At 45.4% G+C, this 22,312-nt stretch overlaps 1 protein-coding gene across 10 annotated transcripts in view; it reads left to right on the forward strand.

The window, feature by feature from the left end:
* Nucleotides 1-22,312, forward strand: part of LDLRAD4 (low density lipoprotein receptor class A domain containing 4) — a 417,129-nt gene that overhangs the window by 383,271 nt on the left and 11,546 nt on the right. For all 10 annotated transcript variants that reach the window (XM_059139069.1, XM_059139067.1, XM_059139075.1 and 7 more), the window contains one exon: nt 5,358-5,512. In XM_059139069.1, the coding sequence (XP_058995052.1) occupies nt 5,358-5,512 (155 nt within the window). The remainder of the gene's footprint in view (nt 1-5,357; nt 5,513-22,312) is intronic.

Genomic DNA, 22,312 nt, shown 5'->3' on the forward strand with positions numbered 1-22,312 from the left:
ATTTGCCCAGAGTCAAAGTGAAGGTCAGCTGCTCATTTGACTGGGGCTGTGCCGCTCTGCTGAGGCGCGCAGCTCGGTCCCCAGGGGCTCCGCTTCAGGCTCCAAGGAGCACCGCAGGTGACTGCAGACTGCAGCAGGGGCTGCCTGGCTGCTGCCGTGCTTGTCGTTGTTCCTGTGTCTGATTAGGACTTGGTTGTTAGGACAGTGGCCTTTGGGACCCAGGCCAGTCCCTGCAGGAAGGGCTGCCTCTCATGCTGGCCCACGGGATGTAGTAGCCGAGGCTCTGATTGGACTTCTGTCACCCAGATTGGCCAGCTGGGCTATACCACCAGGCTTTTTGCCTTAGTGAGTGGCACCCTGGGAACCCAGCTCCTGCCAGCCTGTGCCCTTGCCCTGACCCAGGCGAGTTCCACACTGTTTCGAAGCCTAGGAACCCCGCTGCGGTCTCTGTGTGTCCTGTGTTGCGTAGGTGCACCTGTTGTAGCTGTCCTTGGGCATGAAAGCTCAGGACAGTGGCCCAACAGCTGTTCTGACCACATCTCAAATCCTGGAGACTGGAGTATCCCCAAGAAGTCCAGGCCAGGGACGCCTGGGTGGCTCAGTTGGTTAAGCAGCTGCCTTCGGCTCAGGTCATGATCCCAGGGTCCTGGAATCGAGTCCCACATCGGGCTCCTTGCCCTCTGCAGGGAGCCTGCTTCTCCCTCTGACTCTGCCTGCCATTCTGTCTGCCTGTGCTCGCTCTCGCTCACTCTCTCTCTGACAAATAAATAAATAAAATCTTTAAAAAAAAAAAAAAAGAAGTCCAGGCCATTAGTGTTTGTACTAGAGTGCCTGCTGTCCATCAGTCTAAACCATTTCTCCAGCTGGGGCGCAGGGATCTCTGGGGTGTCTCTAAGACCCCAGTCTCCAGTGGTCGGTAAAACCAGATCTCCTTCATATATCTTAACCGAACAAACATGTCACAGCAGATTGAAGGTGAAGCAGAGGAGAGAATCCCGCTGCCTCTTATTAAGGCATATATCGTGAAGACATGCGCAGAGGGGTAAAGCCGTGCCGCTCCTATCACTAAGTTTTTGTTTTGAGAAATAGTGTATATAATTGTTATATACGTTAACATGAGTTTATTTTTTTAATGAATAAATTCTTAAACTTTTCAGTGTTAATTGCAAATATGGCAAATATCAGTAGATGTCACCCATACAAATTAAGCTCTTTGGGAGTTACCAGTAGCTTTTAAGAGGATAGAGGGTTCCTGAGAGCAAAGCACTGGAGAGCTGTGAGTGTAAGCGGAGCAGGAGCACAGAGCCCCAGGAGGAAGTGCGGCAAGTTTGGGTGTGTAGCGGGGGTGGGGTGGGCTTGCCTGGCCTTGGCTCCTCAGTAGGGCCAGCGTGGGGCCCATGCATGGCACATAGCATGTTGATATGAAAGCTGGTGAAATGCAACCTCAGAGCTGCTAGTCCCCTTTAAAAAAAAGATTCCGGGGCGCCTGGGTGGCTCAGTGGGTTAAGCTGCTGCCTTCGGCTCAGGTCATGATCTCGGGGTCCTGGGATCGAGTCCCGCATCAGGCTCTCTGCTCAGCAGGGAGCCTGCTTCCCTCTCTCTCTCTCCGCCTGCCTCTCTGACTACATGTGATTTCTCTCTGTCAAATAAATAAATAAAATCTTTTAAATAAATAAATAAATAAATAAATAAATGAAATAAAATAAAAAAATTAAAAAAGGGATTCCATACACTGTTTCCCACAACCGAGATCTTTTGTACTCTTGCTGGTGATGAACTTTCTAATGTAATGTTAGATCAGAAGATTCATGCCTTTCAGATGATATAAAATGTTCTTTGTGCTGTCTCAGACCAAAAGAAATCAAATCCAGAGTGAACAAAGATCTAAATGTAAAAATGCAATGTGTAAAAATCTTAGGGAAAATATTTTTAGACTATTAGAGCAGACCTTCCTAATCAAATAGGAAGCTTAGAAGCCATAAAAGAAAAAAAGTAGTATTTCTATGACATAAAAATTATTTATATCTTCCATAAACTCACAGCAACGTTAGTGAGTGACAGATGAGGAGAAAATAGTTGCAACATATGTAACAAAGCTTTGTGGTCTTAATGCATCAAGGCTGCTTACCAATAAATGAGAAAATGACAAATAAGCTAGTATGAACGACTGTGATTATGAAAAAAAAATACAGATTGCCAATATTCACAAGGGAAGATCTAAAATTACTAGTAATTGGTAAAATACAATTTAAAGCAAGATATATATTTTGCCCATCAGATTAGTGCAAATGAAAAGGGTGAGTATTCAGTGTTTGAGTAGTGTGGGAGGCAAGAGACCTTTCCGAAGGCCGAGTCTCGGTAGCCATCAGTATTTAAAAGAATATGTCCTTGACCCAGAAATTTCAATTTTAGGAATCTTTCCTGTAGGGATACTCAAAATGTGGGTCAACACTCAAATTCACACATACATACACATGCATACACAATCTTTTGATCTTAATGGGAAAAAAGATACCTAAACGTCTATCACTTGGAGAGTATAAATTCCAGTACATCAGTATTCTGGACTAGACATCCACCATAAAGAATGAGGTTGGTTTTTATATATTCTTGTTTGAAAATGTCTGTAATATGTTAAATGAAAAAAAAGCAATGTATTTGTACAATGATTCCACTCATTAAAAGAAGAAAACCTTTATTCAATAGGCAAATGCACAGATATACACAACAGGTGAACTGTGCTGTCCCCCAGGACACTGTGGGGCTGGGTGGGGTCAGGGAGGGCTACAGGCCTACAAAGGAGACTTTTACATCAGACACTATTTCCTTCTGTATTGTTTACATTTTAAGGAAGTCTTCATTATTTTTATAATAAAATCCTTTTCAAACAAAACACAAATATACCCCAAATGCCCATAGAATCATGGAAAATACAATTTGACTGTGTTGCCACAAATGGTTATCTGCATAGCTTTCTGTATACAGGAAAAGATAACCTAGAAAGACATCCTCCCAGTGAAGAATTAACCCCTGAAGACTTTGTGCAGTGCCCCCACTGTAATTATCATTTTCCTCTCTTTCCATGTTTATAGAGCAATTATGTTGGTTTTTTTTTTTTTTTTAAGATTTTATTTATTTATTTATTTGAGAGAGAGACAGTGCACAAGCAGGGCGGGTGGCAGGCAGAGGCAGAGGGAGAAGCAGGCTCTCTGCTAAGCAAGAAGTCTGATAATGGGGCTGGATCCTAGGACGCTGGGATCCTGACTTGAGCTAAAGGCAGACGCTTAACCAACTGAGCCACCCAGGCGCCCTTCAATGAAGCTTTTTTGAGAAAAGATAACATTTGTCAAGTCCAGGGCATGATTTAACCTGATGATCAGCCACACAGCTTCAGAGGGTGTCCAGAACAATGACAGCCATGCCAGTGGAGGGGATGAGGTGGGAAGCACAGCACCAGGGCTTTGCTGACTACCGGCTTCTAGAGCTGCTCAGGGCTTTGCCTCCTGAGCCTTCTGAGTCAGCCATGCCCATGGGATCTGGCCTTTTACTGCCCACTAGGACTGTGCCCGGCAAAACTGCCTGGCCTCAACCACTCACCACATCGGCCCAGCAGCTCAGCTCCCTCACACTCAGCTCTCCGTGCTCCAGGGTGCACATCCAGGCCACTCCCACTATAGGCCCCACGCCAAGTACCGTCCAGCCCACTCCAGCAAGCACATTTGTACATCTTTGTCCCTTGGGTACGTATGGGCAAGCGTGGAGGGCAGTGTTCCAGGACTGGACACGGGGAAGTCCAGGAACACCCGCTGGTTTACCTCCATGCCGACTCTAGCCTCTCTGTTTCCAGCGTATGAACGGTGGGGGCTTATAGGTGCAGACCCTGAGGGGAGGGTGCTACTGAGACCCTTCCTGCATTATCCTGGGTGTGGGCCCGTGCACAGAGAGAGAACACCTCTCCACTGGCCTGGGGTCTACAGCAAGAGGGCGTGTGTGTGTGCATATGTATATCCACATACACGTGTGATGTGCACGAATGCACTACGCCCATGCACGTACATGTGTGCTGCTGTAAGCCCATGTGGGGGTGCAGGTGTGTATGTGTGGGTGTATGCATGGGTGTGTGTTGTAGGCTCCAGGCAGGGACACAATTGACAGAGCTCTCCCTTCTCTCTTCCCCTTCATTAAAGGGGAATTTAATGACTCTACAAGAGTCACCCCATTCCTCCCTACCTCACAACAAAGTTGTGTGCGCTCTTCCACTGTCTCGCAGAGACTCTCCCCATTTAAGTTGACCCCCCTGCACAATCACTTCCTTTCACCGTGCGGGGAAACTCCCAGGAACCAGTGGGCCACATTCCACAGAGCCATGAGCTGGAAGTCAGAAAGCAGGAAACGTGGGTTCTAGGCTTGACCTTGAGCAATGAGCCTCTGCTGCCTCTCTGCAAAACCGAAGGGCTTGAATCCCCCAGCTCTAACTGCCGACTCAGGGTGCTGTGGTTCTAGAGGTCGCTCCCCGGCCCTGTCCTGGAGTTTGACGCGTGTGTCGGTGGCAGCCAGGAAATCCTCTGTAACGGCCGTCTCAGGAATGCAGCATCTGACGGCTCATAAAATATGGTGCCTGCAGGGTTGGGGACAGGGGCGATGTGTTTTCTAAATCACTTCCAAAGGCAAGGCCCTGAGCAGAGGAAATTAGAGCTTTTTATCAACATATTCTCCCTTCGGTGTATTGTGGGGGTCCTGCGTGGGCGTGCTTTGGAAAACGTGACTCAACCATAAAGATGGGTTTAACATTCCGGGAGAGATTACCCTGGAAGTAGCAGCTTCAGTTTTGGCAGACTTTCTTACCTCCCCTGGGGGCAGGGCCATCCAGCAGGAACAGAGTTCAGATATTGGAGCTTTTCATACCCCAAGAGGCAGCAGCCCTCCAGGGCCTGCCTGCTCATGGGAAGGGACAGCCTGGGCAGCTGCACACATGCCTGCTAGCATGCACACTGGGCTAGAACTTCGGGATCCGTGTGGGGATGGGGTCAAGCACCTCTAGAAGTCTTGTAGAGTCAAGAATACTTTTTCCTAAGGCCCTGCTTAATGACACAATTTGCAAAGACAAGGTTTGAGCACCACATTTGCCTGACCACCAGAGGTCCATTGGCAAGAGCCCCATGCCCAGGTCTCTTTTTCTTCAAATGTTATTATGCTGTCAAGGTCTGCCGATGGCCTCGGGCAGCAGCAGGCCTGGGGAAAAAGAGTTCTTTCTTCAGGTCCCCGAGAGGACCGGAGCCTGGTGGTCGCGTTGCTCAGAGAATGGTGATGGCACAAAGGGGCATGTGGCTCACGGGCTTTTTCCCCTTCCCTCACAGCGGAGCTGGAGTTTGCCCAGATCATCATCATTGTCGTGGTGGTCACTGTGATGGTCGTGGTCATCGTCTGCCTGCTGAATCACTACAAAGTCTCCACCCGGTCCTTCATCAACCGCCCGAATCAGAGCAGAAGGCAGGAGGACGGGCTGCAGCCGGTAAGTGTGGGCCTGAGCCTCTCCCTCTCTGTGCCGCCCAGGCCTCTGTCCCAGGCTCCAGACATGAGGCTGGGTACCAGCAAGGGCCACAAAGCAGACTACCCTCTTGAATCAGCCCACGGTGGTCCACAGGCATCAAACACCCTATGGAAGTTTCCTGTACTCAAGAAAAGCACGGGCGTTGTGAGTGTTGCAGGTCGGTGAGTTCTCACCACCCGAAGACCCCGAATGTAACCACTCCCCAATCAGAAGAGTGACATGACAGCCCCCAGAAGCCCCCTCGGGTCCTGCTTCTAGGTATGCCCCCCCTACGAGGTCACTGCTGCCTGGACTGCTATCAGCACAGATCACTTTCGCTTGCTTTTGAACAATATTTTTAACAAAAGAATCCAACAGGAGGTGCTTCTTTGTGTCTGGCTTCTTTCACTAAATCGCCCATGCTGTTACATGGAGATTGTTTTTTAAAAGCGGCCCTGGAGATGTTCCAGGGATCAGGAGGGCACCCGTGCAGCACCACCTGTATCCATAAGATGCCCCGGGGCTTCAGCAGCGCTGTGGGTGTGGGTGAGCTAGAAGGGCAGTGGGGGGCTAGCAGGAGCTCGGGGCCGCCTCAGGGAGATCAAGGTGGGTTGGATTGTGCAGAGGACTCCCCAAACAGCCCACGGTAAGGCTCGTTGGGTTGTAATTTTTAGGGTTTCTGGCTACTTCTTGCCCTTAATCACCGTCCTCTGGAAAATAAAACGTGTTTTCAGTGGAACTGCTCTATGATCTGTACCCAGGAGACCGAAGGCCACTGGCACTTTCTGTTCTGAGCTGCTAGGACAATCCGTGATTCTGGAAGCCTTCAGTAGGAGGCTTGGGAATGCGAGTTTAGGCAATTACAAACTCTTGGTTGTGGTGGTGGGCAAGAGGCAGGATCCCCTCATGCTATTCAGCTCCTCGTGATACTTAGTCCCTGTGCAGGACACGGGGGTCTGATAACTGGCCGTCATAGGTGTGGGGGTGCAGCTGTCCTGGCAGGTGTGGTGGAGTGGCTGCTGGACCCAGGGCCCTTGGACCCTTAGGGGAGGGCTGGGTCACACTTCATCAGGGCTGCAGAATTGCTCAGTGACCCATTAATTCTGCTGTCTGCATGGGTGGAGCTAAGGTTTGCTGGGTGTTCTGTGTCTGTGGGAGGCGGGGGCAGGGTGAGGGAAGGGATGGGGCTGCCGGAAGCAGTCTTGAGAAAGAACCCCCTTCTCCCTCTTGCTTTCCCTTGTGTGCTGCAGTCTCCTGCCTTTATCTCTCTGGGTCCCCGGTTAGGCCCATGAGCTTCCGCAGCCCCACTAACAGGATTTCCATCACACCACCACAGTTTCCCTGGGGGCCCCGGGCCCCCTGTCATCCCAGCAGTCTGGTACTCGAGGGGTCCAGATTCACCCAACACTGGTGTCCTGGTGCCTCCAGATTCCCCACTGTGGTATAGGGGCAGTTCTGTCCCCTAAAGTTCTGTCTCCTGAAGGAGAGAATGAATTCTTCCAGAGTTCGGAACACAGTACACCTCATTCCCCAGAGGTGAAAGAGAGAAGATAGAGAGAAGATCATACTCTTGGCAACACTTTCAGAACTGCAGAAGGATCAGCCATCACTGCTTTGCCTCAGCCTTAATGCAAATGCTGACCGCCAGCCTTGGAGGAAGGAGGCAAAACCATCCTCACTCCTTGCCATCAATAAGCAGCCCTCAAGTTTCCATGAAGTACCTGCCAGGAATTTACCCACGTTCCCTGCCTTAGGCTCTGGGCTCCACTCCCCAGGGGATCTGAAGTCACTGCACACTGGGACTCAGACTGCCTTCTTGTGTTTGGCCTGGGTCCCCACTGACCTCTGTGTTCCCCTCAGATTTAATTTGGGGATCACCTTTCTTCTACGTGACTCACCTCGCATCGATGAGGTGGCTCCTGCCTCCACTCCTCAGCATAGACCTGGCTGCGTCTGCTGTCCCCACCTCCGTCCACGGTGGCTAAGCTCCAGCCCATGGCTCTGCTCCCCAGATGGTGAGCTCCATGACCCAGTCAGGTGATGGGACATGTACGCACACACAGTCACACTCTTACCAGCAGAATAACACTTTCACAAAGGCAGAAAAGTGAAAATTTAAGGGTGGTGGGGTTTTTTAAAGATTTTATTTATTTATTTGAAAAAGAGAATGAGCAGTGAGGAGGGAGAGAGGGAGAAGCAGGCTTTCCCGGAGCAGGGAGCCTGATGCAGGACTCAACCCCAGGACCCAGCGATCATGAACCAAAGGCAGCCACTTAACTGACTGAGCCACCCAGGAGCCCCTAAGTTTGTTCTTACTTAGAATGTGTCTTCTGTTTCATTTGGGAATGGGTTTGTGTGGGGCCATCTTCCAGGGGGCAGAAGGTTTCCCCCCCCCACCCCACCCCGGTCTATCCTGCTCTGGGGTTTGCTGGGCAGCAGAGCCTCTATTTCTTGAAACTGAGAAGGTACTTGGTAATTTTTTGGATGCCCCTTAAGGGCTGCACAGCAAATGAAGAGATAATCAATATCTAGAGATTGTGTCTCTAGATGTCTCTCTCACACTGTATGCCTAATTTTGTTAATAAATGTCTGAAAGTTTTAACCCTGAGAACTGGACCCTGGTTCCGAGACGTAGGCTGCACTCAACTTAGGGTTTAATTCCTTTGCTGCTACTCTACTGGTTTTTTATTTCTTTGCGGGATGGGGTACTGAATGCTGTTGCTTCTCAAAGCTTGAATTTTCCTCTTAATCAAATGGGAATGGGGGTATTGCACAGCTTAGCCGTAGGCTCTGTTCAGCGTTTCACAAACTCAAGATGTATTTTTATGCAGTGATTAGAGACTATTCAGGCTCAGACTGTAGCTCCAGCTCCTGACTAGCACTACTGACCTATGGAGAGTCTAGAGAGGGAAGAGAAAGGTTGAGAAAGCAACCTTACTTGTCTTCTAGACACAGAGACAAGTACAGCCAGCAGTGTGCGCCGCTTACCATGTTTCTGGCTGCCCAGGAATGGGCCCCAACCAGACGTCTTGCCTCCTTTTTGTCTATCTCTCTTCCCTAACGCCTTTCAAGAAATGATCTCTATCTCTCTGTCAAATAAATGAATAAAATCTTTTAAAAAATAATATTACAAGATAACATTTAAGAAGTGAGTTCATTCATACCCTATAATGGCTGCTTTACAACAACAGCCTTTTAAATTATGGCTTTTTTATTATGATCAAATTTCATTCTAATGGCTCAAGAAAGTATGAAACGAGGGGATGATTAAATATATAAATACATCAAGGATAGTGGACATCAGATGTCTTACTGTCAGCAGGGGGAATTATAAATACAGAAGGGAGGAAAATTAATCTATGAGGTTAGATGGGAATTCATGTAATAATGTGATCTATACTTTTACTACATATGAATAGAGATAAAACACGATTTAAATATATACATAAAAAAAAGAAAAAAAAGAAATGCAGCTTCCCCTAGGACAGCACTAGGAGAGCAATTGATTAATTTACGTGCATGGTTCCCAGCTGGGGTGATTTTTGCCCCATAGGGGATATTTGACGATGTAGGGAGCCTTTTTTTTTTTTTAAGATTTTGTTTATTTATTTCACAGAGATCACAAGCAAGCAGAGAGGCAGGTAGAGAGAGAGAGAGGAGGAAGCAGGCTCCCTGCTGAGCAGAGAGCCCGATGCGGGGCTCTATCCCATGACCCTGGGATCATGACCTGAGTCAAAGGCGGAGGCTTTTAACCTATTGAGCCACCCAGGTGAAACTTGGGGGTGCTACAGGGATGTTCTAAACATCCTTCAGTGCACAGGGCAGCACCCGCCACAAAACAAACAAACAAAACCGACCTGACTCTAAATGTCAGTCGTCCCACAGTGGAGAACCCTTGGTCCCCGCAGGTGTTGACTGCCATTTTTCTAGAGGCACTTCGCTCTTCAAAGAGGGTACCTGTTACTATACATGGATCTCACAGGGCTGGCTCTGAGGCTTCAATAGAGTGAAGAGAACATTGCCCCACAGCATGGTGGGAAGTGTTGGGGGTCCCCTGCGTGACCAGACGGTCCTGGTCTGAGACTCGGAATAATTTCCCCAACCCATTCCTGCCCTCCTTGGTTCATTTAGTCATTCACTGAACACGAACCAGGCAGTGAGCAAAATAATGAAGAAACAGTCTGATGTTTCCTTGTCCCTGACCCTCCCTGTGACCCTCAGCAATGTCCAGCTGGCTAATTCTGTTTGGCATTTTATTAGTCTTCCTGGGACGGGCCAGGGGTCTCCAGTGGCCATTTGTGTCTATCACGGGACTGTAAACTGTAGGAAGGGTGTGGCCTGGGGCACAAGGGCTCAGTGTGAAAGTTTCAAGCTGCCCATCCAGGTGCCCTCCCTGAACATCCCGAAGTGACCACCTGTGCCAGCCAGCCTCCTCCCCTGAGGGGCTCAGATGGAACTTGGCATTGAGGAAGGCCCCACTCTCATGGACAGGGCTTGTCGCAGAGAGCCTCGTAGGTGCCCAACTAGCTGGCAGCTTGTGGGTGCCTAATGCTCCCCGTCAGCCTCCCCCTGGGTGAGTGCATTGCTGAGCCTGTGCATTGCTGAGACCCTGGCCCATTTATTCTAGAACCCTGTGAAGTCTCCTGAGCATGTTAGAAAAGATGTATTTATCTTAAACTTGCGTGAAAAGGGCTGTGCAAGGCACAAGGCACAAGGCAGCCCCCACAACAACAACAACAAAATGACGTGACCCTAAATGTCAGTAGCACCGAAGTGGAGAAGCCCTGATCTCAGCAGGTGAGACACTAGCTGGGTTTTCCTTTCAAGGAAGAGGTTGAACATGTAGCTGTTGGGCTCCACCTGAGGAAACCTCACAGCCCTGACGTGAGCCACCCCTCTCCTCATCGATGGGCTTTCCACTCCGACCAAAGGGAAGAGCAGAACTAAGGTTAATAAGATGGACTCTTAATAGCCATGAATATCCCTAGTTCTCAGGGAGAGTCTTCTTCTGGAAAATGGTTGGTTGGACACTTGCCCCTTTGGGCCAAGTGTCAGGCTCACCCTGATTCTGGGAGGTTTGCTTTGTAAAGTCAGAGGTCCCTTCCTCCATGACTCCTCCACACGCCTTCTTCCTCACATGACACCCCCTCCCAGGGGCTCCCAGGCCCAGCGCTAACAGAGTCTTTTGGAAGCATACCTTCTCTGTGCCAGCTCCCTCCCGCCATGAAAGGAATGGATGGAATCAGCATTGGCCCTGGCCAGTCAGCCTTCATCACCACGGTATCTCTGAGACTCGGTTCTGTGGGAGCCTGGGGACAGGGCAGTACTGGCCATCAATTTGGTGGAAGCAGCTATGTCTGGATGAAAATGAAAAATAGCAACCTAGGTTTAAATTACAAGAAAAGTTAATACTTAGCTTATGTCCAAGAGCAGTGAGTGGCTTTGTGACACAAACCTGTAAGTATTCTCCCTGAAGTAGCCTTGGCATTTTTTTTTTTTTTTTTGAGCCTGGATTCATGTGATTTCAGGACTTTGAGACTGTCTAGATCCCTTTCCATTACCTTAGACTGCCAAGTAATAGGACAACAATAAAGGGGCATAAGTATTCCAGACACAGCCCTGAGAGAGATTTGCACATGTCGCCAGAGCCTCTCTCACAGGAGCTGGGCAGGGGGGTGATGGGGGCAGGAGCAGCCCTTTCTGCCAGCCTGCAGTGACCCACCTGGACAGGCCGGGTTGCAGCGGGCAGCGGAAAGTGGTGAGGTCAGAGTGGCCAGCCACTTCCTGAGGAACAGCAGAGGGACAGAAACATTTTGCTTCGTGTTAACTATGTGAAATTGTGGGTGTTCAGCCATTTTGACCTATAAAAACAGCCATTTCAATTAAAAAATTAACAGGAGTCACGTCAAGCATTTCTCCATTACTAAGTGCTGCAGGGATTAAATCACTTGTGAAAATATGGGGGCCTCAGCCTCCCCATGGAGATGGAGCTGTGCCAAGCCGGCACTCAGCACCGCCTGCGCTATCCCAGCTCCATGGGGAGATTGCCAGTGGGATGCTGGAAGGATGCCATTTGTTTTGTGTCCCAGCTGTTGGGAAGGAGGACATGCCTGCCACGCCCAGCTGTGTCTGTACAGAAATGCGGGTTCTGGAGATCCAAAGGGACCCAGGGTGCAGGAAGCCCACACCCAAAGTCCTTCCCTACAGATGTTGCATGCAGACTTGCCCTAAGGTGTGGCCAGTGTGTATGGTTTGCCCCACAGGGTGTTTTGACAAAACTTGATCGAACTGCAAAAATTGGGAGATTTCACATAAAAACTGAAATTTACAACTTCTCTTGAAAAGTCGACGTATCAGGCCACACTGGCCTCTGTGTGTGCCTGGCAGCCCCATGATGGAGCCACTCTGAATGGACTAGTGCTTACCTTTAGACTGTGGTCCCATCTTTCTGTGGGGAAGGGTGCCATTACCATCTGTTGCTTCACACAGTGGTGATTGTGTTTAGAGAAAAATCTGTTCTGCGTTCATGCCTCTATCACAAGGGGGAAAACAAAAGACCAAGAGAGCCACTGGTTTCCAAAGAAATGGGAGAGAACTTCCTTGTAGAAGTAAAAATCATTCATGCAAGAAGAGGAGTTCAACCAACTATGTCTGGACCAACAGAGTCTGGTGTCTCTTCAGTCCATCTGGATGTGCTCATTCTGGCCCCTGCCATCCAGTCCCATCCTCAGAGGGGGCCATCTCCTCCACAGCTGGGTCCTGGTGGCCAAAAGAATAGAGGAGATGGCCATCGACTTGGGACCAAAGATGGCCTGAGGATAGGCAGTTCTGGACTCTACTCGAAGAGCTCAGGAATCCACCACACTGGGCTTAGAACTCCTGGTGCTTGAGAAGCCCACAGGCTATGTTCTGGGCCCAGTGAAGGGTGCAGGGAGTGGGGAAGTCAACCACACACACAGTTCATTCCTGCAGGGACTAGAGAGGTGCACTGCTCTGTACCTGCCTTTTCTCATTTCTACTTAGGTTTAGAAAAGCATTTAGAAAACCATTTCTAAAATAATAGAAATGAACTATTTTAGTAAGGTGGGAAAAAAATGAACTAAAGGGCTTGATGTTGTAGTTATAATAAGCATGTCTCTGACACTCCAGACTAAAGAGAAGAAAGCCACTGGCTTTATTTAGCATTGGACTGAGATGAAAGATGGCAGGGGACAGTTTCTCTGTGGGGGAGGCAGATTCTTGCTGCCTGGGAAGACCAGGGGTACTTGTCAACTTGTTCCCATAAAATTCATTATATCATGAGCCTCTGAAACTGCATTTCCTAATGTCACAGGGACTGCGAGGGGCAAGCCAGTCAGCGCTGAACTGTAAACTCCAAGCATACATTTCCTATTGTCAGTCAAACTGTTTCTCCCTGAATAAGATGCAGTCCAGCCGCCAGACTGGTCATTTAAATGGTTTTACACTTTGGTATGTCTGACTGAAGCATCAGAAGGTAATTGTAACAGCTTCCGAATGAGACTGCCTCCATTCAAGTGAGAGAAACAGGAGGGGAAGTTGCTAGCAAAAACTGGCTAAGGTTGCTGGGACACAGCTGTTACACAGCAGATTCTCATCAGAACAAAAGTAGAAAGGTCTTTTTAATAGCCAAGATTTGTTTTTAGAGCTCTGTGAGTCGTGCAAATTGCCCCTCCAGTGATGTTGCCAGTGCTCAGAACAGTTCTGGAATTACCTTCAGAGCTTGTAGGGTCCTATTTTGGAGATCTTTCAAGGAGAATATCTTTTTTTGAGTATCTCAGTGATGGCAAATCTTCCTTTTTCTTCTTTGTTCCCTGAAGATGCTTTGCTTTTTGGTACCAGCCAAAAAAGCCACTTAGAGTTAAATCTTACAAATGATGTGACTGATCGGGCTGAATTATACAAGCTCGGTGCTCAATTAGGAAGACTGATTTTGTCTGAGTTACAGACTGATGCCGTCGAGAAGGGTCCCACAGCAAACCAATGGCTTCTTCTGGGGAGGAGCTGGGACGGGAGGAGGTGGACAAAGAGAGGCTGGTTTCTGTGTTGGAACTTTTGTGATAAGAATGTGTTCATGTGCTACTTTTGCAATTAAAAAACATCCTCTGCTAACATAAGCTGATGATGAAGACAAGTTCAATAATGTTCTGAGCATCTATAGACTCCCAAGATAACTCATTTGAGTATGGTGTGTATTATGACAAAAGCATGCTAAAATCAGATCTTTAAGTAAAATTGGTGAAAATTTTAATAGGTAGATTTTAGTGATGTTTTATATAGGCCCGATAGCATTTAATAATTTAATGGTAAAGCCTGTCTTGTTTCTTTTTAATTAGCCCTTAGAAATTGGTATGAATTTTTTCTGGGGAAATCAAAGTTCTCTTGATTATTCTAATTCTGTGGCACTAGCTGAGGAGGCTCCCTGGGGCTATCAAAAGATGCCAAGGGAGGTAGCTGGGTTCTGGCTCCATGTGTTAATCCCCCTACCAGCTCTATGACCTTGGGAAAAGCACTGTCCCTGTCCCTAGGCTTAATATCACAAGAGAGGAGGTGATTGTGCCCGCCTTGGCTGATAGCATGTAGTTCCACATTTCTCTGTTACCCTGAGCTTTCTAATTCCCAGGCTGATTTGTCTCCAGGTCTAATTGCTCATTCTCCCCCAGCACCAAGCTCAGAAGTGGCACATTTGAGGCTCCTTTCCTGCTCACTCCTCAGAGCCTATGATCTATTGTACTGTTCTGGAAATACAGAGGATTCCCTTTTCTTCCCAACAGATCATCCTGGATGATTTGTCTTTCTCTTAAGGGATGTGCCTAGACTGAGTAGAGTTGGGAAGGACATTTTAAGTCTGGAGGATAAGTTTGCTGGTGGATTCCTGAAGAGGAAGAAAGAGGGGAAATGCTGGAGAAAACAGTCACTGATACCGAACGGTCTTGCCTTTGCATCTAAGCTGTTACTGCCATCTAGGGTGGAAAGACAGAAATACTAAAGCATTTGGATGGTGAGAAGCTATGTGAGGAAAAGGAAGACATGAGAGAAAATATATTTTACTAGATGGTAAAGGCGTTGCTGAATAATCAAAAATGAGTTTTGCCTCTGCTTTGAAGTTCTCACCCTGAGATGGGGAGAAAACAGTTCCAAATATTTGATGCCATACAATAAACTCATTCACTGGGGGTACCCTTGAAGGGTAGAAGACAAAATATCCATCTAGTAACAGCCTTGCTTTACCACAAACTGGCTGTTACCTCTGATGAGCAGTGTACCTTCTTTGGCCTCACCTTTCTCCCATCTAAAATGAGGGATCATTGGCTTAGATCAGAGGCCTTCAGATTGTTTTTGACCCTGAAGAACAGTAAAAAACACGTTTTACATTGTAATCCACAATACTCATTAACACAACTAAGGAAGAAGTGTTGCAGAATACTTACAATGTACTCAGTCATTATCTGTTCTATTTCAGTTTTTTGGAATGCTGGTTTTGACCCACTTAATTGATTTTCCAGTTCTCTAAGAGGCTGCAACTCACAGTTTGAAAAACACTTTATTAGGTGTTTACAGTCTCGCAAAGATCTCATTGTTTCCAGTCTTCAAATGTGTTTCCTCTGGTCTCCTGTATATGGAAAGGAGAGTTGGACTGAGAGCATAAAACAAAGAAGATTTGGGGCATGAGAGTGGCCTTACACATGGTCACAGTGCACATGGGTGCAAGGCACCAGGCTTCAGCTGCAGGACCCAGCAGAAGCCCCAGTAAATCATGGTCACATATTACTCTCTTTTAATGCGACAAATGTTGTATCCTTTGGATGTAAAAAAAAATCCAAAAGATACAGAAGTAAAAAAGGATTATAAGAGAGTACTATGAACAAGTTGAAATGGGCGGATTCCAAGAAACACACCCTACTAAGACTGACTCATGAAGAAATAGAAAGTCTGAATAGATCTATAAGTAGTAAGGAGACTGAACCAATATTCAAAAACCTCACAACAAAGAAAATAATCTAGACCAGAAGCCTTCATTGTGAATTGTACCAAACATTTAAAGAAGAATTAATCCAATCCTTCTCAAACTCTTCCAAAAAATTTGAAGAGGAGAGAACACTTTCTAACTCATTCTGTGAGGCCAGGATTTCCCTCAAGCCAGACAAAGACAACAACAGTAAAAGAAAACCAGTACCCCTTATGAATATTGATATAAAATCCTCAACAAAATACTAGCAAACTGAGTTTGGTAGCATACTAAAAGGATTATACACTATGACCAAATGTGGTTTATTTCTCTCATGGAAGGATGGTTCTACATATGAAAACCAATCTACTGTTCATTAATAGAATGAAGGGGAAAAACTAAATAATCATCTAATTGATGCAGAGAAAGAATTTGAAATTAGTCAATACTTTTTCATGATTAAAAACATTCAACAACTGGGACGCCTGGGTGGCTCAGTTGGTTGGGCAGCTGCCTTCGGCTCAGGTCATGATCCCAGCGTCCTGGGATCGAGTCCCACATCGGGCTCCTTGCTCAGCAGGGAGCCTGCTTCTCCCTCTGCCTCTGCCTGCCATTCTGTCTGCCTGTGCTCACTCTCTCCCCCTCTCTCTCTCTGATGAATAAATAAAATCTTTAAAAAAAAAAAAAAAAAACATTCAACAAACTAGAATAGAACAAAACTATCTAAACATAATAAAAGGCCACTCATGAAAAGCCCACAGCTAACATACGCAGTGGTGAAGGACTGAAAACTTTTCCTCTAAGATCAGGAACAAGACAAGGATGCATGCTTTTACCATTTCTATTACATCATAGTATTTATTGGGAGTTTTGGCTAGAGCAACTTGGCAAGAAGGAAAAATAAAAGGCATTTTTTTTTAGAAGGGAAAAATTAAAATTACCTCTGTTCAGAGATGACATGATCTTATATATAGAAAACCTTAAATATTCCAACAAACAAACAAAAACCTGCTAGACCTAATAAACAGATTGATCAAAGTTGCAGGATACAAAAATCAATATGCAAGAATCAGTTGCATTTTTTTACACTAAGAGTGAACAATCTGAAAAGGAAATTAAGAAATCAGTTCAATGTACAAGTAGCATCAAAGAGAATAAAATACTTAGGAAGAAACTTAACCAAGAAGGTGAAAGATTTGTACACTGAAAACTATACAATGCTCTGAAAGAATTTAGACACAGCTAAATGGAAAGACATTTATGTTCATGGATTGGAAGACTTGATATTCTTAAAATGTCAATACTACCCAAAGCAATCTACAGATTCAGTGTAAACATGTGAAACTCAATGACGGTTTTTTGCAGAAAAAGAAAAATTCATCCTAAAATGCATATGCCATCTCCAGGGAAATAATGCCCCCCAACTGTAGCCAAAATAATATCGAAAAGGAGTAACAAAGTTGGAAGTCTCATAATTCTTGATTTCAAAACTTACTACAAAGCTACAGTACAGAACAGTATGGTGCTGGCATAAAGACAGACAAAGAGTCCAATGGAATAGACTAGAGAGCCCAGAAATAAACTGTCACCTATCAATTGGTTTTTGACAGGGATGCCAAGACCATTCAAGGAGAAAGGACAGTGTTTTCAAAAATAGTATTGGGAAAATTAGATATCCACATGCAAAATAATGACATTGAACTTTATCATCTAATACCATATACAAAAAATTAACTCAGCATGGTCCAAAAACCTAAATGTAAGAGCTAAAGGTATAAAACTGTTAAAGAAAACAATGGGGAGAAACTTCATGAAATTGGGCTTGGCAATGATTTCTTGGATATGACACCAAAAGCACAGGTAATGAAAGAAAAAATATATTAGAATTCGAAAAATATAAAAGTTGTTTATCAAAGGACACTTGTCCAGAGAGTGAAAAGGCAGCTCCCAGAATGGGAGAAAATATTTGGGAATCATATCTCTAGTAAGGGATTGATATACAATATACATAAAGAACTCCTACAATTCAACAACAAAATAATAGACAATGTAATTTAAAAATAGGCAAAGGACCTGAATAGACATTTCTCCGGAGAAGATGCACAAATGACCAATAAGCACATGAGAAAAGCTCTGTGTCACTAACTGTGATGGTTTATTTTATGTGTCAACTTGACTGGGCTAAGCAATGCCAAGATAGGTAATAGAATATTATTTTCAGATGTGTCTATGAGAGTAATTCTGGAGGAGACGAACATTTGACTCAGTTGACTGAGAAAAAAATAATCTGCCCTCCCCAGTGGGAGCAGGCATCATACAATCCCTGGAAGGCTCAAGGAGGAAGGGTAAATTTTGTCTCTTCCTTTTTGAGCAGGAGCGGGGGTACATCTTCTGTTCTGACATCAGAACTCCTGGTTCTTGGGCCTTTGGACTCTAACACTTATATTTAGCATCACCCCCAGCTTCTCAGGCCATCAGACTCAGACTGAATTATACCACAAACTTTCCTCGTTCTCCATCCTGCATATGGAAGATTGTGGGACTTGTCTGTCCCTGTAACCATATAAGTCAATTTCTATAATAATAAGTATCCTACTGTCTATAACTCCTGTAATTATTTATAATTCTTATAATAAATATCCTATTATATATTTATCCTATTTTATATATATAATATGATATACATTAAATTATATATATTAAATGTATACATATATTGTGTGTATATATGTATCAATGTTTCCTATTGGTTTTGTTTCTATGGAAAACCTTGACTTAATACACTACACACAAATCAAAACCAAAAGGAGGCACCACATCATACCCTTTGGGATTGCTGTTAGCAGAAAACCCCAGGAAATAACAAGTGTTGGTGAAGATGGGAAGAAATTGAAACCCTGTGCATTGCTGTTGGGAATGTAAAATGGTACTGCTGCTAGGAAAACAGTATGTTTGGCTCCTCAAAAAATTAACCATAGAATTGCCATATGATTCAGCAATTCCACTTGTGGCTTTAGACCCAATTAAAAGCAAAGCTTTCAAGAGATATTTATAAACCCCTGTTGATAGCACCTTTATTCACAATAGCCAAAGGATGGAGACAGCCAAAATATCCATCAATGGGCAAATGAATAAACAAAATATGACATATATTTACAATGGAACTTAACCTTAAAAAAGGAGGGAAATATTGACACATCGAGGAACCTTAAAGATATTATAAAGATATTAAAGTGAAAAAAGAATACAGCAGTCTATCTGCCCACAGAAGGACAAATGTTGTATGATTCCAGTTATAAAATGTACCTAGAATAGTCAAATTCATAGAGACAGAGAGTAGAATGGTGGTTGCAAGGGGGTCAGCAGGGGAAGGAATGGGAAGTTAGTGTTTAATGAGGACAGCATTTCGGTTTGAGAAGATAAAAATGGTCTGGAGATGGATGGTTGTGATAGTTGCACAAAAATGTGAGTGTACTTAATGCCAGAGAACACACTTCTAAATTATTAAGATGGCATATTTTGCATTATGTACATTTTACCACAATAAAAAATGTAAAAAGGAGACAAGTCAGTTTCCCACTCACCACCCACCCCCTGAAATGTACCAAATGGTCAGATTTAAAGGGAAAAAAAATGCTGTCATTGTGTTCTAGGTCTGCAAATACCATATCTTGATTGTTGGCGTCATAAAGATAATCGTTGGAAAGATAGGTGATTATTTTTGTCTTCAATGCAGATGTTTAAGCTTCAAGCAGATTCAACTCAACAGGAAATTTTTCCATCAGTATGACTGTTCATTGACAGTTGGAAAGGAGGAAAATACAAAGCAACTTCTCAAGTGTAAATGAGTCTGAAAATACCTGTCTTCAAGCCCACAAGATTTAGAGCTGTCTTGTGTCCCTTTTCCATAACATGTAGATTCAGTAGCACCCCTTGATGACCAGCCAGCCCCCCAGAGTGACCCAAGGGCTTTGGGGTGCTTTTTTGTGGATCTGTGCTGATAGGCTCTGTCATGAGGGCAAGCCTCTCCCTTGGCACGTTTCTGCACACCAGATTCTGCCCACAGCTCTGCAGATTCAGAAGAAATAGGTCACCCTACTCCAGGTGCTTGAACATGAGTGAGCGCTGGTCGGTGACTATATTAGCAGAAGAATGACAAATGGTGAAGTACTTATTCACAGAAAGATTTCATTTAGCAAATAAAAGAAGATCTAAGAGATAAGCTCTCATGATAAGCTCTTACTCTTTCTGTTTTCTGCCTCCCTACTTTGATGTGAGGATATCAGAAGGAGCCGTGCATGGCATAAGCAGCCTCTGCCGGTGTCTGGACCTATGGTGGTTCCCTCAGTGGACAGCTAATGTCAGCTAAGCTAATGACTGAAGAGTACAGACAGGGATCATGCCCTAGTGGGCCCTTCTGTGTAGCACCTGGGGTCTTGCTGAAACCCAGTGGTGGGAAGCGGTGGAGAAGAACTTGCTGTGAGGGGTCTCCTGGGTAATGCCCCCTCTTAAGAATCAGCTCCCGACCTTATGAGAAGGGTTCTGGAGAAATCTGAGATAAATGCAACTTTGCTTAAGCCTTCTGATGCTTCTAGTGTTTCCATTCAAAATGCCACCTTTGTGAGGCGCCTGGGTGGCTCAGTCGTTAAGCATCTGCCTTCGGCTCAGGTCATGATCTCAGGGTCCTGGGATCCAGTCTCACATTGGGCTCCCTGCTTGGCAGGGAGTCTGCTTCTCCCTCTCTCACTCCCCCTGCTTGTGTTCCTCTCTTGCTGTCTCTGTCAAATAAATCTTTAAAAAAAAAAAAAAATGCCACCTTTGGTGACAGGTGGTGGCAACATTGTGTGTCAGGTATACTCAAAAACAATTTTTTTGAAAAAGACAAAATGCCACCTTGGGAATAGTCTTGTAAATAAACAAATGAGGAAATTTCAATCAATTCATTATTTTAGAAGTGATAACTGAAACTTATCCCCACGTTAGCTGTGTAAAACAGCCAGTAGCCATTACCTATAATGGTAAGAGCTACCATTTACTGAATATTTATGTGCAAGGCATGGACTAAGGAATTTGCTTACCTTCCTCTACTTGAGCCTCAGAACAAGCTTCTTTTGCAAGTAAGGAAACTGGGACTTGGAGAAATGAAGTAAGCTTGTCGAAGTCACAGATGGAAAAGTGGTGGCCGAGGGCTTTCCCCAACTCAGAGTTCACTTGCCCTTACAGTTCTGTGTCAATAGCTGTGTCATCCATCTGGGTAATATTCAGTTGTCATCAGATAATCAGTCATTACCTTTCTTGTTACAGTGACTTTGTTCCAGGCGGAAAACCAGAGAGTAAGAAACACACATGCAAGGGAGGGCACATACGGAGAGGGACCCAAGAGAGTACCCTTCTTGTAAGCTTCCTAGATGAGGTGTGACATTCCCCCATGTGTTGTCCTGCTCAGTTTTAATATGTGTCTCAAGTAATTGGTCTAGTAATAGATACAACATGAGCGACTTGAGAATAATAGACCTCAAAAAAATGAACTAGAATTGATTCAAAGTGATCCTTAGAGTAATGTCACGCCAACTCACATTCCAGAATGCTTTCTTGAGTGGAACAAGGTGGGGGAGTGACGGCTTAACTTTGGGGATCGTGCAGCACCCCTGTTCACCCCCACCCCCCATCCCATGGGAAGGTGTGGCACAGGGCCTTTTCAGTTATGCACATCCTCTTACGTGTTGGGATCAAGACCCCTTGTCAGGAAGTAGTCAGTAGATGTATGATGAAGTAATGAATGCATGTGTCGCTTCCCTTTGGTGGGTGTTCTAACAAGGGACAGCTGTAAGGGAAGTGAAAGATTTTAAGCCTGCATAATAATATTGGCAAAATTTTATTCCTTTTTCTCAAATCTTTATGAACTATTTGAAGTATTATCTTATTTCACAGCTTATTCCAAGTATAATACCATGTAATAATACAAGCATTAGCCAGGAACAGTAGAGACTTCACTGTTGAGATAAAAATTGGTCCCATAATGAGGATCCAGAAATACTGCCATTTGAGTAGATGCCGGCTGTATGATGAGCCCCTTCTCCCTGAAAATGGTACCACTAGTGTTTGGAGATGAGGAAACAGAGAGGTCCAGACAAGAGGCCCACATCTTTGAGTTCAACTAGGCACAGCTATCTGAAAAGATAGTACAGGCCCCTTGGAGGACCCTGATCATGGGCTCAGATCATAGACTAAGGACTTCACCTCATCTGGGGGGCCAGAATAATCAGGCTTTTCCAGCAGAATGAGAATCGTTGCTACTGAGGATAGTCTGGTGATGGGCAGCATGGCATGTGGCCAAAGCAGGTTAAGGCATGAGGACATGAGTGAGGCAGGTCCCTAACCAGCAGGATCCAGCTTTCTAGAATTCTGGCCATCTTCTGGGTCTCGGTTCTCCGTGTACCAGCACAGAACTAGAATGACAGCTTTCTGGGCTGTTGACCCTAACCATTCTCACCATGGCATCTTGTAGATTTCATTGTTTTAATGGGCTCCTATGTGCTGTGTGGGTGAAAGGCCTAAAAAATAAGTGTCCTGTAGAAACGAATGAATCAGGGGGCAGGGAGTTGTTAGTGAATCGTTAAATAAGCCATGCCGTTGTTAAAATATTAATGACAGAGAGACTGAGCCTGGGTGGCTCAGTCAGTTGGGTGTCTGCCTTCACTCAGGTCATGATGCCAGGGTCCTGGGATGGAGCCCCGCATTGGGCTCCCTGCTCAAAGGGAAGCCTGCTTCTCCCTCTGCCTGTGCTCATCCTCTCTCTTTCTCTGACAAATAAA

Source organism: Mustela lutreola, chromosome 11, assembly GCF_030435805.1.
Source record: "Mustela lutreola isolate mMusLut2 chromosome 11, mMusLut2.pri, whole genome shotgun sequence".
Lineage (NCBI taxonomy): Eukaryota > Metazoa > Chordata > Mammalia > Carnivora > Mustelidae > Mustela > Mustela lutreola.